Here is a 13,131-nt window from a genome sequence, read left to right on the forward strand (position 1 = left end):
TTTACTATTAACTAAATAAAGATATATTTTTTTAATCATTTGTTCTCTCCTTTGACCTGTGAGCAGCACACTTGACAGGTTATAGGTAGTGTGACTCTAAATCAAAAGTGCATAATTGTATACCTTTTTTCTTCGTTGGCACGCCAAAATGAAGATTGAAATACTCCTATAATCCAAATTTTTTAATATTCATATTTTATATATAAAAGAGTTTAGTAAAAGATAATATAAAATAATTATAAAAAATATTTTAACAGAAAAAAGTAGTCAATGTTTGGTATAGACAACGATCTTAGGTGTTAATGGCATGCTTCACGGGTATTGTAGTGTCATTTTCGCAGAGATAGGCCTACAGAACATACACGACTTTCAAGAAAATTGGAGTGATATTGTTACGTAGGTAGACATGGTCGTGCTCTTTTTCACTCTCTGTCGCTCATTTTAACTTTCTGTCTCTCTGCCAAACAAATCATGGATCCAATGATTAGCGCATGTTTCGTATTATTTCCCTCAACATTGTTTTCTGTAATCACAGCAAATCTACCCCCTTCATCTCACCACCTATAATGATATCCATCACAGCTTCTGCATCAGGCTACTTTTTTTTTTAATATGGTTTTTATTTTTTAAAATATAAAAAATATGAAATTTTCTAAAAATTACAGGAATATGAAATTTAAAAATTACCGTTTGACAATTTTTGATGCAATATAAATCTTTAAAGATAAAAAAAAAATAAAAAAGTGATAAAATTTTAAAAGTCACTAATAGTAATTTTTCAAAAAAATATTAAAAAATTAAAAATTGTGAATGATGATTTTTAAAAAAATAATTAAATATTTAAAAAGCACATAAAAAATTATCCGTGACAATTTTTGACTAAAATTTGTCAATAATTTTTTAAAAAAAATTATATTTTTCTAACTTTTGCAAAAAAATTTCAAATTTTTTGAATTTTAAAAAAAAATTTATATAAAAAAATGTTTCTCTGCATCACCGGTCTATACGCATACAATTTACAAATATTAAATTAAAAGGCTTATGTTAATATAGAAATAAATCATTAATAGTAAAAATTTTATTAAAAATATTTATTATATTTTTATAATTTTAATATAATAATTATATATTTTTTTATAAAAAAATTATTTATAACTACTTAAATTTAATTCTAAAACTGAAGTTAATAAGTTTTATATTAAAATAGTCTTTAAATTATCATAATTAATTGATTAAAATTCTGAAATACCATTTGAATGTGTGATGTTAGCAATTGATAATTACTTCAATTCTTAAACTATTACAACAGACAAAAGTAAATAACATTTAATAATTTTAAAAGTTTAAGTAATATTTTATAATTTTATAATTTTAAAAAATTAAATTAAATAATATTAATTTTTTTATTTAAATATTCATGAACCTTAGGGGTAGAGTTTGAATCTTATTTAAGAAAATGTCTTTTATTTTTTCTCTCTCCTTTCCTTAATTAAAATTTATGAAAATTTTAAATATATCTTAACCCATAACTTTTAAAAAATTATTGGATATATAATCATGCTACAATACTTCTTTCCGTTCCTTCAATAAATTCCAAAACATTGACGTGTGGTAGAGAAAGGAAAGGAGGCAAGAGAGGGAGACCCTTCATAAAACCCTTCAATATTGAAGATGTATGACATCTTTTGTCAACTGAATTGATGCTTACACCTAGTTTTATATAAAATTAAAAACACTAAATAAGATTGACCAATTAAATTTTATATTTTAAATAGAAGTTTTTTTTAAATAAAATATTTATTAGCAGAGATTAGTTCGAGTTGTAAGTAGTTTAGTATTACTTAAGTAAAGTTTTAGATTTAAGTTCTTGTGTATACAAAAATTTTTTAGTGATAGACTCAGCCAGCACATCTAGACACCACATCCAAGTGTGCAACTTAGGTATGATCCAAATCAAATCAGATAGAAAACCAACTAATAATAATGTGTAACTTACCTTCTCTTTTATTGCAATTAGATTTAGAGATAAAAATTGTTAATTAATTTTTTAATTACATTTTATAAATTTTTAAATTTTTTGTGAATGCTTTATATATATAATAATTTTTTATTATGTTATATTTGGTGGTTGTAGAGTTAAAATATATTTAAAAATTTTATTATTAAAAATAAATTTATTATATATATATTGTAAAATTATATTCTTTTATTATTAAAATTTATTTATTTATTTTAAAATAAAATAATTGTGCGTTGCACAAGTTACTATGTAATTTTTTCAATTAGCGTTATCTATTTCTATATTTAACAGAAAAAAATATATAAACTAGTGATTCTATTGAAAAGACAAACACAAATAGTAGTAAATAAAATTGTATTTACATTTATCAAAATTATTTTTAAAATATAATAAAATTTTATGTAGAAAATTTAATATAAATAATTTAATTTAATACATGTTTGGAATCACTTGTTTATCAAATATTAATAGTTCTCTTAATGTTAAAACAAATTAAATCAAACACTCACTAAATAAATCACATATTGACTTAAAGCATATTCTTTATTAGTAGTTCAAAAATAAAATTTAAAGACATTTAGTAAAAGTAATAGGATTCACTTCTTTTAATATTCTCCATCACAAATTTTTTTTTTTTATTATCTTGGATTTCTTCTTTAAAGATAGTGTTAAAAAGTCAATTTTTAAATTATCTATAACTACAAGTAAAAGAGGTAAGTGAGACGAAGTAATTGATATAATTAAAAAAATAAAAAATGTAACTATTTCTATGGTTAGAGATAAGAAGAGATAAGTGAGATAAAATAGCAAATATAATTAAAATAGACTTAAAACGATAAAATATTATTAAAAAATATGTTGAAAAATAGATTTAAAACAAAACTTAAGTATAGTACTGTTGATGCAGTTACCCAATTAGAATTGGAGGTTCATCTTGATGATTTGCATAATAGGATTTATGTATCCAGATTAAGCCTCATTATTGACATATTTTTAATCAATTAAAAAATAAATTACTTAAATTTATATTTTTTATTAATTTTTTGATCCAGTTAAAAATACATATTTAATAAGACTTAACATGTGCAAAATTGCACAAGATATATAAATCCTGCATAGTAAAATTTGACATTAAAAGTTAACAAACTATTATTAAAGATTAGTATACATTTTCAAGATGAAACTACAACTTTGATTAAAGAATACCAAGAACAATGATGGTATTACACTTAAATTTTATTCATGAATTCAAATCCCATAAATGAAATAAATGTATAAAATGATAAAACAAAAGTATATCAATTCTTAATTTAAAGTTAATTATATTTATAAAATAATTAATTTTAAATTACGAATAATTAACTCTGATCACTTTCTCACTTTAAATGAAATAAATCTTTAAGGAATGATATAGCGCATAGCTATAATGTAGACTTGCGGTTATACTTGTAACGAGGGTAAGCTGGCACATGATATACGTTGTTTGGTTATCCCGGTAGTTGGTATACGTGTGCACTCTCTGTATAAATACTAACGTTGCTTTAAAGAGTTGAAGAAAAGGAGATGGAAGTGAAGAAATTGTAGGGAAACTAAGTTTCTCTCATGGAAGGAGCATCAGGTGTGAGAAAAGGCGCATGGAGCAAAATTGAAGACGACCTTCTCAAAGCTTGCATTCACCTTTATGGGGAGGGAAAGTGGCACCTTGTTCCTCAAAGAGCAGGTGTGTTTTTTATATCCTTATTTTGCACTATAAAATCATATCTAATTGATGTAATCACAAACATTTTCATACGTTGTTGTGTTTGGTATGTAGGGTTGAATAGATGCCGCAAGAGTTGTAGATTGAGATGGTTGAATTATCTTAAACCAAATATCAAGCGGGGAGATTTTAGTGAAGACGAGATTGATTTGATGATCAGATTGCATAAGCTTTTGGGAAACAGGTTTGTGTGTCTATGTATCATATTTAAGCCATAATGATAGAAACATCTACAACTAGGACGCAATTGTGCTACACACTTTCGAGTGTAGCAATGAATAAATTAGATATACCATACATTTGATATCTTAATCCATATAATGTGCATAAAAATGTATATTCATTCAAAAACACAAGTATAGAATACTGGTTAGAGAAAGTACAGATAGTTTTCTACATAAAATACTTTTGAAACATAATTTAATTAAGTGTTTTTATCGAAATATTTTCTTACGCGAGGATTTTACCATACATTTGACTATAATTTTTAAGAAATCTAAAAAGAAAAGTGAAACTATTTTAATAAGTTGTTCATAAATGATTTAAAACTAGTACGCGCACACACAAAAAAAAATGTTTGTGGACGTAGATGGTCGTTGATTGCTGGAAGACTTCCTGGAAGAACACCAAACGATGTGAAAAACTATTGGAACACCTACATGCGCCGTAAAATAGAGTCTCAGAAGAAAGACAATAACATAAACCAGCAAGATGTCAAATTAACAGTGACACCCCATGAAGTTATAAAGCCTGTACCTCGAACTTTCTCAAAAAAATACTCTCCTTCTTCTCAAGGGAGATTCATTGCCTCAAATGAAAATGGTTCCATAGTTGGTGTTAGTGCAGCATGTGCAGATTCATCAGGACCCACGAATTGGTGGGAAACTTTGCTAGAAGACAAAGGTGATAGTGTAGATACGACGGATCTCTGGGATGAAGAGCTTGCTTCGGCAACAACAGCTTGCGACTTTCTTTCTGAAGTTAATTATAATTGGAGTAATTTTCTTCTTGAGGTGGATTTGTTGGATACTGTAATCTTAAACGTTAATTAGAAGATTATTAGATTGGTGTGCGTATGTCTTTAAATTCAAATAATTTAGCTGAGTGGACTAAGACAAAATTTTATATTTGATAGATTATTAGATTATACATCCTTTCTCATTAAAAAAACCACTACCAAATAAAAAGTGTGCTAATGTGTTTTTCTATGTTAAGGTTCTAAGCTCCAATTTAAGCTTCCTTAGTAGATCAATTTTGTTATTTGTATTTGTGAATTTATATTTAAGTGATACATATATTAATATTATAGATTTATGGAACGGATTTACAGGAAAATAAATTCGTTAGAGTCATTGAGAAAAAAAAATGGCTGAAATTAAGATAAATTTACAGGGTGTGTGTGATTAAGATAAATTTGTGGGCGTTCGCGTGTACGTGTTATGTTGTTTTTATTTGAAACTCAACTCTTGTTGTTCAATTTTTAATGTATTTTTTTAATGATAAATTAAATAATTCATATAACATATTTTAAAGATATTATCAGCATTCGGTAGGATTCAAAATTACGTAAAAGTGAAAATTTGACAGATTGCCTACCAAGAAAGAAGTAATAAGAATCGAATATTTTATTTATTTTTAATAATAATAATAATAATAATAATAATAAATAAATAAATAAATAAATAAATGCTACAAGTGTATATAAAAAAATAGAAATTGTAGGAAGTGAGAGGGAAAAAAAATTACTAGATTATAATTAATAATAAGTAATTATATAAAATTGTAGGGCATATTAAATATGGGACATAAACTAACTATAGCTGATTACTTTTCTTACTAAAGCTATTATATACAGATCAAAATCAAATCTCAAAAACCAGTTTTGAAATAAAAGAAAGTGAAATTTGTTAAAAATGTGTATTTTGTTATTTTATTATTTGAAAAATCATATGTTATTGTAAAAAGAATGATGTCCATGTTTTAATGTGTAACATCGTTACTCTTACCCATCAGCTGACCATTATTTTTGAAATTATATAAATTTTAGCTCAAGTTTGAGTTAGACTAATATTCTGAATCTTTATTTTCAGTTTACTCTTTCTTTTTTTTATTGCCGGGTAAGAGTAATGAAGGGAATCTATACATTTTTGTGGAGTTACACAAGTACAAAAATAGCTTTCTACAAGAAGAATCTATATTGGTTAACAAAAAATCGATGCAAAAAAAAAGCGGTGGCATTTTTGAAATTTTAACAAACCTTTCTAAATCAGTTTGGTCAAAACCGATGTTAAATATCTTTACTACATTGGTTATAATTGACAACAGATATTAAATGTTTTCTACATCGATTGTTACATACAACTGTTGTAGAAAAGTGTTTTTACTACATTGGTTGAAATTTATAACCGATGTTAAATATTTTTTACATCGGTTGTTACATATAACCGATGTAGAAGAATGTTTTAAACTTCACTTTACCGCTTATGACAATCACTTTTTACTTGTCCAATACACAGAGCACATCAGTTTTTGTTTCTTCCTTCTCTCGCCCAAGGTATAGAAGCTTGTTTTTACAACTCAAACGCGTCATTCAAGGTACGTAAATTACTCTCAAATTTGATTTTATATGTTTCAACCTCATGTACGCGTTCTTCTCACAAGTTTCATGTTTAGAGTTTATTATTTTCCCTTCGTATAACCTTAGCGACAACAACAATCTCAATTTTGTGAAGATTACTTCGAACTTTGTTGCGGCTACCTTTGAAGTAAGTGACTTTACCTATTTGTATGATAGTTTATTAATTTGCTTTGATTATTGGATCCAATTCCATCCTTCGTTGCTGAATAAATATGGATTAATATTGTATTGTTTCTTTTATTTAACACAAAATAGTGTATTTTGAACTCTGTCATTGTATGTGTCAGTTTTTGTAATTCTTACTATATGCGCACGTTACCAATTTGATAAAACTCCTCAATGAAATATTTAGTGGAATAGGTGTAACGAGATTGAATAAAAAGCATAAGAGTTAATCAAGTCAGTTTTTGTATTCCATCCTTCATTGCAGTTGAATTGAGTGTTAGGTTTGAGAAGTTGTTTAGCTGTTCAAGTCAATTTTCAAATACTAGAAGATGTGCCTATTAATCAACCAAAGTCATTATTTTTAACGGATAATTGCACGACTATAGCATTGTAGTCAATATCCAAAGTAGATAGTTGTTTCTATTCAACTTAACAAAACATAAGGAGGTGAGGGTATTTTTGGTAGCAAATGCCATGACTTGCAAGGATTAGAAATCTTTTAGAGCTTAAGGCTTTGATGCTAAGTCAGACAAAAATAACATCTGAATTTACTTTAAAGGACACATCTTAATCAATTGAATTCAATTCAAGTAAGGAATTAAACAACCATTGACCAGAAATATGTTTGACTAATATTGGAGATGTATCTTTTTTGTTGTCATTGATGGATAATTAGCAATCATGGTTCTCTCTTCACAGGTCAATATATTGGAGAGGAGGATATGATTAGTATTCTTAGAAAAAAATATGGAGGATTTATTAAGATTAATATTAAAACCATAAGCAGAGCAAAAAGATAATAAGACTTTCTGAATATTCTCAGCTTGTTGCAAGTCAGCTTTAGCAATAAGGAGAATATCATCAGCAAAGAACATATGAGATAACTTGGAGCTAGATCCAGCAAAAGAAAAAGGGATCCAATCCTTATTAAAAACTTCATCCTGAATTAAGTGAGCAGATTGAGGGAGAGATACCTTATCCTTTTCTGGTTTTTCTTATTTTTAAGTAATTTTTGTCTTATTTAACTTCTTAAGATAGTTGCTAGATCTGCTAGTATGCTTATTATTATTTCTATTATGGTTGGAGTACTGTAGTGGGACTTAGGAACAAGGTCCCTGCTAGTATTCTGGGAAATATGGTTACTTGAGATACCATCATTCACCAGCCCCATTTGGGATTCCTGATTGCCTAAAACATCAAACTTGGACCCTGAAGTATAGTCCCTACCCTTATACACAAAGTGTGAAGAGCCACTAATCCTAGATTAACCTATTTTCTTCTTCATAGGTTTTTTGGCCAACATCCATGGTCCAAAACTACTTTGGCTTTCCTCTTTACTTCCTATAAGAGAGTCATCACTCTTATTTTCATTGTTACTAGACTGAGGAGGAGATGTATCATTTTCCTCCATGGGATCAATATGAGGTTTAAGAGGCTGGGTAGAATTTATACAATGCTCATATCTTTGGCCATATTTTCCATAAGAGAAACAGATAAGGTGCAGTTCCTCATACTCCACCTTGAATTCTTAACCTAACACCTTGAAGGATTGGATAAGCTTTTTCCTTAAATTCAATTCTACACATAGCCTAGCAAGCCTACCCCTGGAGCGTAAAGAGGTGTGGGGGTCTATCTTTAACATAGAACCCAGGCAAGCTCCCATCTGCCAAAAAAAATTTTCATTGTAAAGTTCAATGGGAAGATCAAGGATTCTCACCCAAGTCACAATTTTCCTAAGGTCTTGATCTCTAGGCCTGAATAAAGGCCTCCATCATTGCTTGAACAAGACCTGTTAAAATTGTGACTTGGGTGAGAATTGTGACCTTAGGATCATTAAACAGTGCCAACGTATAATCATTCAAGAATTAGCCAAGGATCATTAAACAGTGCCAACGTATAATCCTCACTATTATCAAATTTAACAAGAAAAAAATCATTATTCAAGTCCAAGATTTTTAATGTCCTAGATTTACCCCATATACTTTTTAACTTCTAATTAAGATAATTGAAATTCACTGATCTACCTAGAAGTTTGACTATTAGGGTTAGTTTCGACGGGGAATACTACTGTTCATAATCATCTAAAGAAACCCTAAGCTCTGGACAAATTTTCTGAAAATCATTGGGTTTATTTCTTGATCATCGTTTTCAGAAATGGGAATATTAAGTTTTTCCATAACAGTGTTCACAATATCAATATTATGAAGAGACATGTTAAAATTCCTAGATTTTAAAACTTTATCTCTATAAGAAGTAAGAGGAAAATGATAATAGGAAGAAGACACCTTTTTGGCAGATCAGCAGAACACTCCTCTGCTTGTCTAGTTGCTTGAACATCCTCAGTCACGACCTTGGCCTCGATCTTGACTTTTTCTTGCTTCGATCCACCAGCTCTTGCTCTTTGCTAAACCGTTTCTCCGCTTCAAAGTGCTCCATTTTGTCCATGCTCGTGAGATAGCAGGCTGTCTGGGATAAAAGCCGTTCCCTGTAGCTTGGTTGAAGGAAATCGAGACTGACGTCCCTCTTCAAGCCAGAGCCAGATCCAGAGGGCGGAGGAACCCTAACAGTGCTAAGTGGCGCCTTTTCCTCTAGGAGTACAGTTTGACAACAAAATCCTAGCAGAGTAACTCGAGAGAGAAAACCCCAGCTACACCTCTTGAGTCTCCTTGCAATGGAGATCCCTTCCGTCATAGATCCACGATATGCACAGGTAAAGCTCTCCCCGAGCCAGAGAAGCTCGGGATTTGAAACCTAAGCACAACTTTAGCGGCACCCCTCTCCAAGACTCTATCTTGAAAGAAAACCCTAGTGTAAAAAATAAATATCAAAATATTTTAATTTAAATTTATAACAACTAATAGTATGTATAAAATGATAACTATTTAATAAAATTATAATAATTATAAAATCTTTAATTAAATGTCGACAATTAACAATTATAAATTTATGAGATAAAATTTTCAAAATTAAAATTAAAATTAAAATAAATTAAGTTGTACTCTTATGTACAATAAAATATACATATAAAAATATTTAAAGAAAGATCGCAAGAAAAAATTTGAAAAAAATATAAATTTTAAGAAAAAAAATATAAATAAAATAGATTTTTCAGTTTCTAACAAAGTAAAGATATTTTTTGTTTACACAAAACTAAGGACGAGTAATTGTTATAAATTTTGATTAAAAATATTATAAATTATAAATCAAATATGATCAATTTTATAAATATAAGTATTTATATTTTTTTAAAAAGTTTATATGAGCTAATATTTTTTTTATAAATATATAAACATATATTCATAAATAAATTTAAAGTTTATATAAGAAAATTTTTATAGATGTGAATAAACTCATAGAAGTGTTTGATAAATAAAATAAAAAATTAAAAAACGTATAATTATTAAAAGTTAAATTTTCAAAAATTATCTAAAAAAGTTTTAACTTAAAAAAAATTAGCTACTAATATTTGCACTATATTTTTATTCTTTATTTAAAAATAAAAAAACTTATCTTTTACACATTTAAAACTTATTTAATTTTATTACTTTTTTAGTGCCATTTAATCCTTTTTACCTTTCAATAATTAATATATTTTTCTTTAAATTTTTTATATTAAAGAATTATTTTTTCTATTAACATTTATAATTAAATTTGCACTTTTCCAATAAATATTCACTATATTTTTATTTTTATTCAATAATATTTAATTTTAATATTATATTAATATAATATGATATTTTTTAAAATTATTGAACACAAATTAATTAATTAAAAAACTATTTTATTGAATAACTTTTTAATGCAATAAATTATTTATATAATTATAAACTTTCAAGTACAACTTCCCGCATTGGGATATTTTGACGTCTTCAAGTACAAACTTGCTATTTTAAAGTTCATTTTAGCGAATAAATGATTGATCTTTTAATCCCTGTGGCCCCCATCTTTGCTCAAGTACTGGGTTGAGAATGTGAACGAACGACATTTAATGTTCCTGATTTCTATTCTGCAATTCAATTGTTTCTTTCATTGGATTGTATATCAAACATATTTCTACAATGGTCCCATTTCCGTTAAAATTTAATCATAGATTTAATAATAAAAATTTTAATAAAAATTCACATAATTATTATATTAAAATTATGAAAATACAATAAATACTTTTTTTAATAAAATTTAACTGTTATTAATTATTTATCTTCAGCTCTTAAGAGTTGAGATTAACAAAATTTTATTATTAATTATAATTTTTATATTAAGTTAATATTGACATCCTCTCCCTAAATTCTGGGAAGTGTGTTGGGTTGTGGTGGCACCAACCACATCGTCTCAATGCAGCCATATATTTTAGACACGGGTTGCACTTCATTCTAAATAATGTGAAGAATGTCAACATTATATAATGTGAAGCTCTATATTTTAATTTTTTAATAAAAGCAAGTAAAACATATAAAATTACATAAACTATATAGAGATAATATAAAGAGTCGTATCATGAGGTTATTGAAAAAAGTGATTGAATGGGTATTAAGATAAAACAGTTGTATCAAATAAAATTATTTTAATTTTTGGCTTAAGAGATCAATCTTAATTGTAATTTAATAATAATTAAATAAAATTATTATAAAAATTAAATATTTTTTAATATAATAATTTAATAATAATTAAAAAATAGTTATAGTATATTTTTATTATATATAAAAACGGTTTAAAACCGATTTTAAACTAAATTCAAATTTTAAAACTAAATTTAAATTAATTTTTAAAAAAATTAAAATAAATTAATTTATAATCTAATCTATATAATTAGATTTTAAATAGATCTAAATTGATTTTTAAAAAATCTAATCCATGAACACCCTATTTACCTTTTATAAGTAACATGATTTTTAAGTATATAAGGTCAATCATGCAAAATAATGACGTGGGGGGTACTTTCGGTGTTATATATTTAAAAAAACTTACCATACAATTACATTAAATTTACCATATAACTCAAGCAAAATGAATGTTGGGATAAACACAATGTAATATGATACGGATAAAAAATTACATTAAATTAACAAATATAGCAAATAAAATGGGATTTTGAATGAATGCATTAAAAAAAGTTAGAGCAACATTTATTATACAAAATGGTAAAAACATGCCATAAATATTAGTTTGGACATATATGGAAAGACTCAAAGAAGCTCTAATAATTGAAAATATATTGAATGAGATATAGTTCAATCATAAAATTAGAGTTTAATATTTTGTCTATACGTAAACATGATTTATGAAAAAATATTATATATGGAATGATTTGTTTTATACAATCGTACTTGTACTTGATGAGAAAAGACGTGAAATGAGTTTGACAGAACTACAAATAGACTAACCGAAAGTTGAAAAGCTGAAAAATTAATTGATCGAATTAAAAATAATCTTTTAGAAAAATTAGTTAACTAGGTATAGATGAATAAAAAGTAAAATTTAAAGATATTATGAATTTTTAGTCCCAAATTTAAAATTTAATAGTTATATATTTTAGAAAATTCAATGAGCATAAGTAAATATTATTAAAAAATAATAAAGACAAAAATAAAAATATTACTTTCACCTAATAGCTAAAAAATAATGTAAAATAATACTAGTTAAAGTAGTATTAAAAAAACACTAATTATTATCCTTTTTTTTTTTTTACTATTTTACTAAATAGAGCTATTCTTATTAAACAATTTTTTAGTTAGTAAAACAAACTCTTAGTTAACTAAAATACCTTCTCAAGCTCACTCCTTTAATTATTATTGTAAATATAATTTTAAACAAAAAAAAATCTTCGAAGATAAGCATGATAGAATTTTTATGTTTTTACAAGGTTGATCACCATGCATTGAAAAGGTTTTAGACCAAAAATTTAGCTGAATGTTTAAGTTAACTAGAAATTAAAGATGTATTTTGTTTAAAAATTATAATATATTTTTAAAAAATTTAATAAATAAAAAATATTTTGTGAAATTATTTACTGAAATAAAAAGCATTTGGAAAGTTCCCTCAAATCTTGTTCTGTCATAAAAAAGACAGAGTAAGGGGAAATTGCTCCCTGCCTGTCTTAGAATCAGACAACATGGGACCCTCTAATAATATCAATCTTTGTCAGTTTCTCCATATTCAGAGCAATTCAACAGTAAAAAGGCTTCAATGGCAAGTAAACAAATATTTCAAAAATGAAGCCTCAATCATAGCTTAGTTCCACAATCCACAAATGCTAAAAGGAAGAGCTTCTGTGTTTTTCATTATGGTGAGTAGTAAAGATGATTAAAATAGAGAAAAAAAGTGAGAATGATAGAAATAGAAAAAATAGAGTAAAAATGATGTGTTGTTTGAATGTATAGACAACTAAAAAAAAGAGTGAATGAGTGTAGAAATAAATAAAGAGATAATATAAAATATTTTTATATTAATTTTAAAGATAAAGTTTATCTTATTTAAGAAACTGAAATTTTCATTATATAATTTTTCTTAACATAACACTGCATTTTAGGACAAAACAAGAAAAATTAAAAT

At 26.3% G+C, this 13,131-nt stretch overlaps 1 protein-coding gene across 1 annotated transcript; it reads left to right on the forward strand.

Moving 5' to 3' along the window:
• The first annotated feature begins 3,597 nt into the window (after nt 1–3,597).
• Nucleotides 3,598–4,831, forward strand: LOC113862538 (transcription factor MYB90-like). Its single transcript, XM_027495620.1, has 3 exons — nt 3,598–3,740; nt 3,834–3,963; nt 4,369–4,831. Exons 1-3 carry the CDS (start codon nt 3,623–3,625, stop codon nt 4,829–4,831), a joined length of 711 nt encoding a protein of 236 aa, XP_027351421.1. The 5' UTR covers nt 3,598–3,622.
• The last annotated feature ends 8,300 nt before the right edge of the window (nt 4,832–13,131 follow it).

Source organism: Abrus precatorius, unplaced genomic scaffold (assembly GCF_003935025.1).
Source record: "Abrus precatorius isolate BTA unplaced genomic scaffold, Abrus_2018 Scaffold3, whole genome shotgun sequence".
In the NCBI taxonomy this organism is placed as follows: Eukaryota; Viridiplantae; Streptophyta; class Magnoliopsida; order Fabales; family Fabaceae; genus Abrus; species Abrus precatorius.

Coding starts and splice junctions, on each gene's coding strand:
- LOC113862538 (XM_027495620.1), top strand. CDS start 3,623: ATGGAAGGAGCATCAGGTGTGAGAAAAGGCGCATGGAGCAAAATTGAA. Junction 3,741..3,833: donor CCTTGTTCCTCAAAGAGCAG/GTGTGTTTTTTA, acceptor TTTGGTATGTAG/GGTTGAATAGATGCCGCAAG. Junction 3,964..4,368: donor CATAAGCTTTTGGGAAACAG/GTTTGTGTGTCT, acceptor TTGTGGACGTAG/ATGGTCGTTGATTGCTGGAA.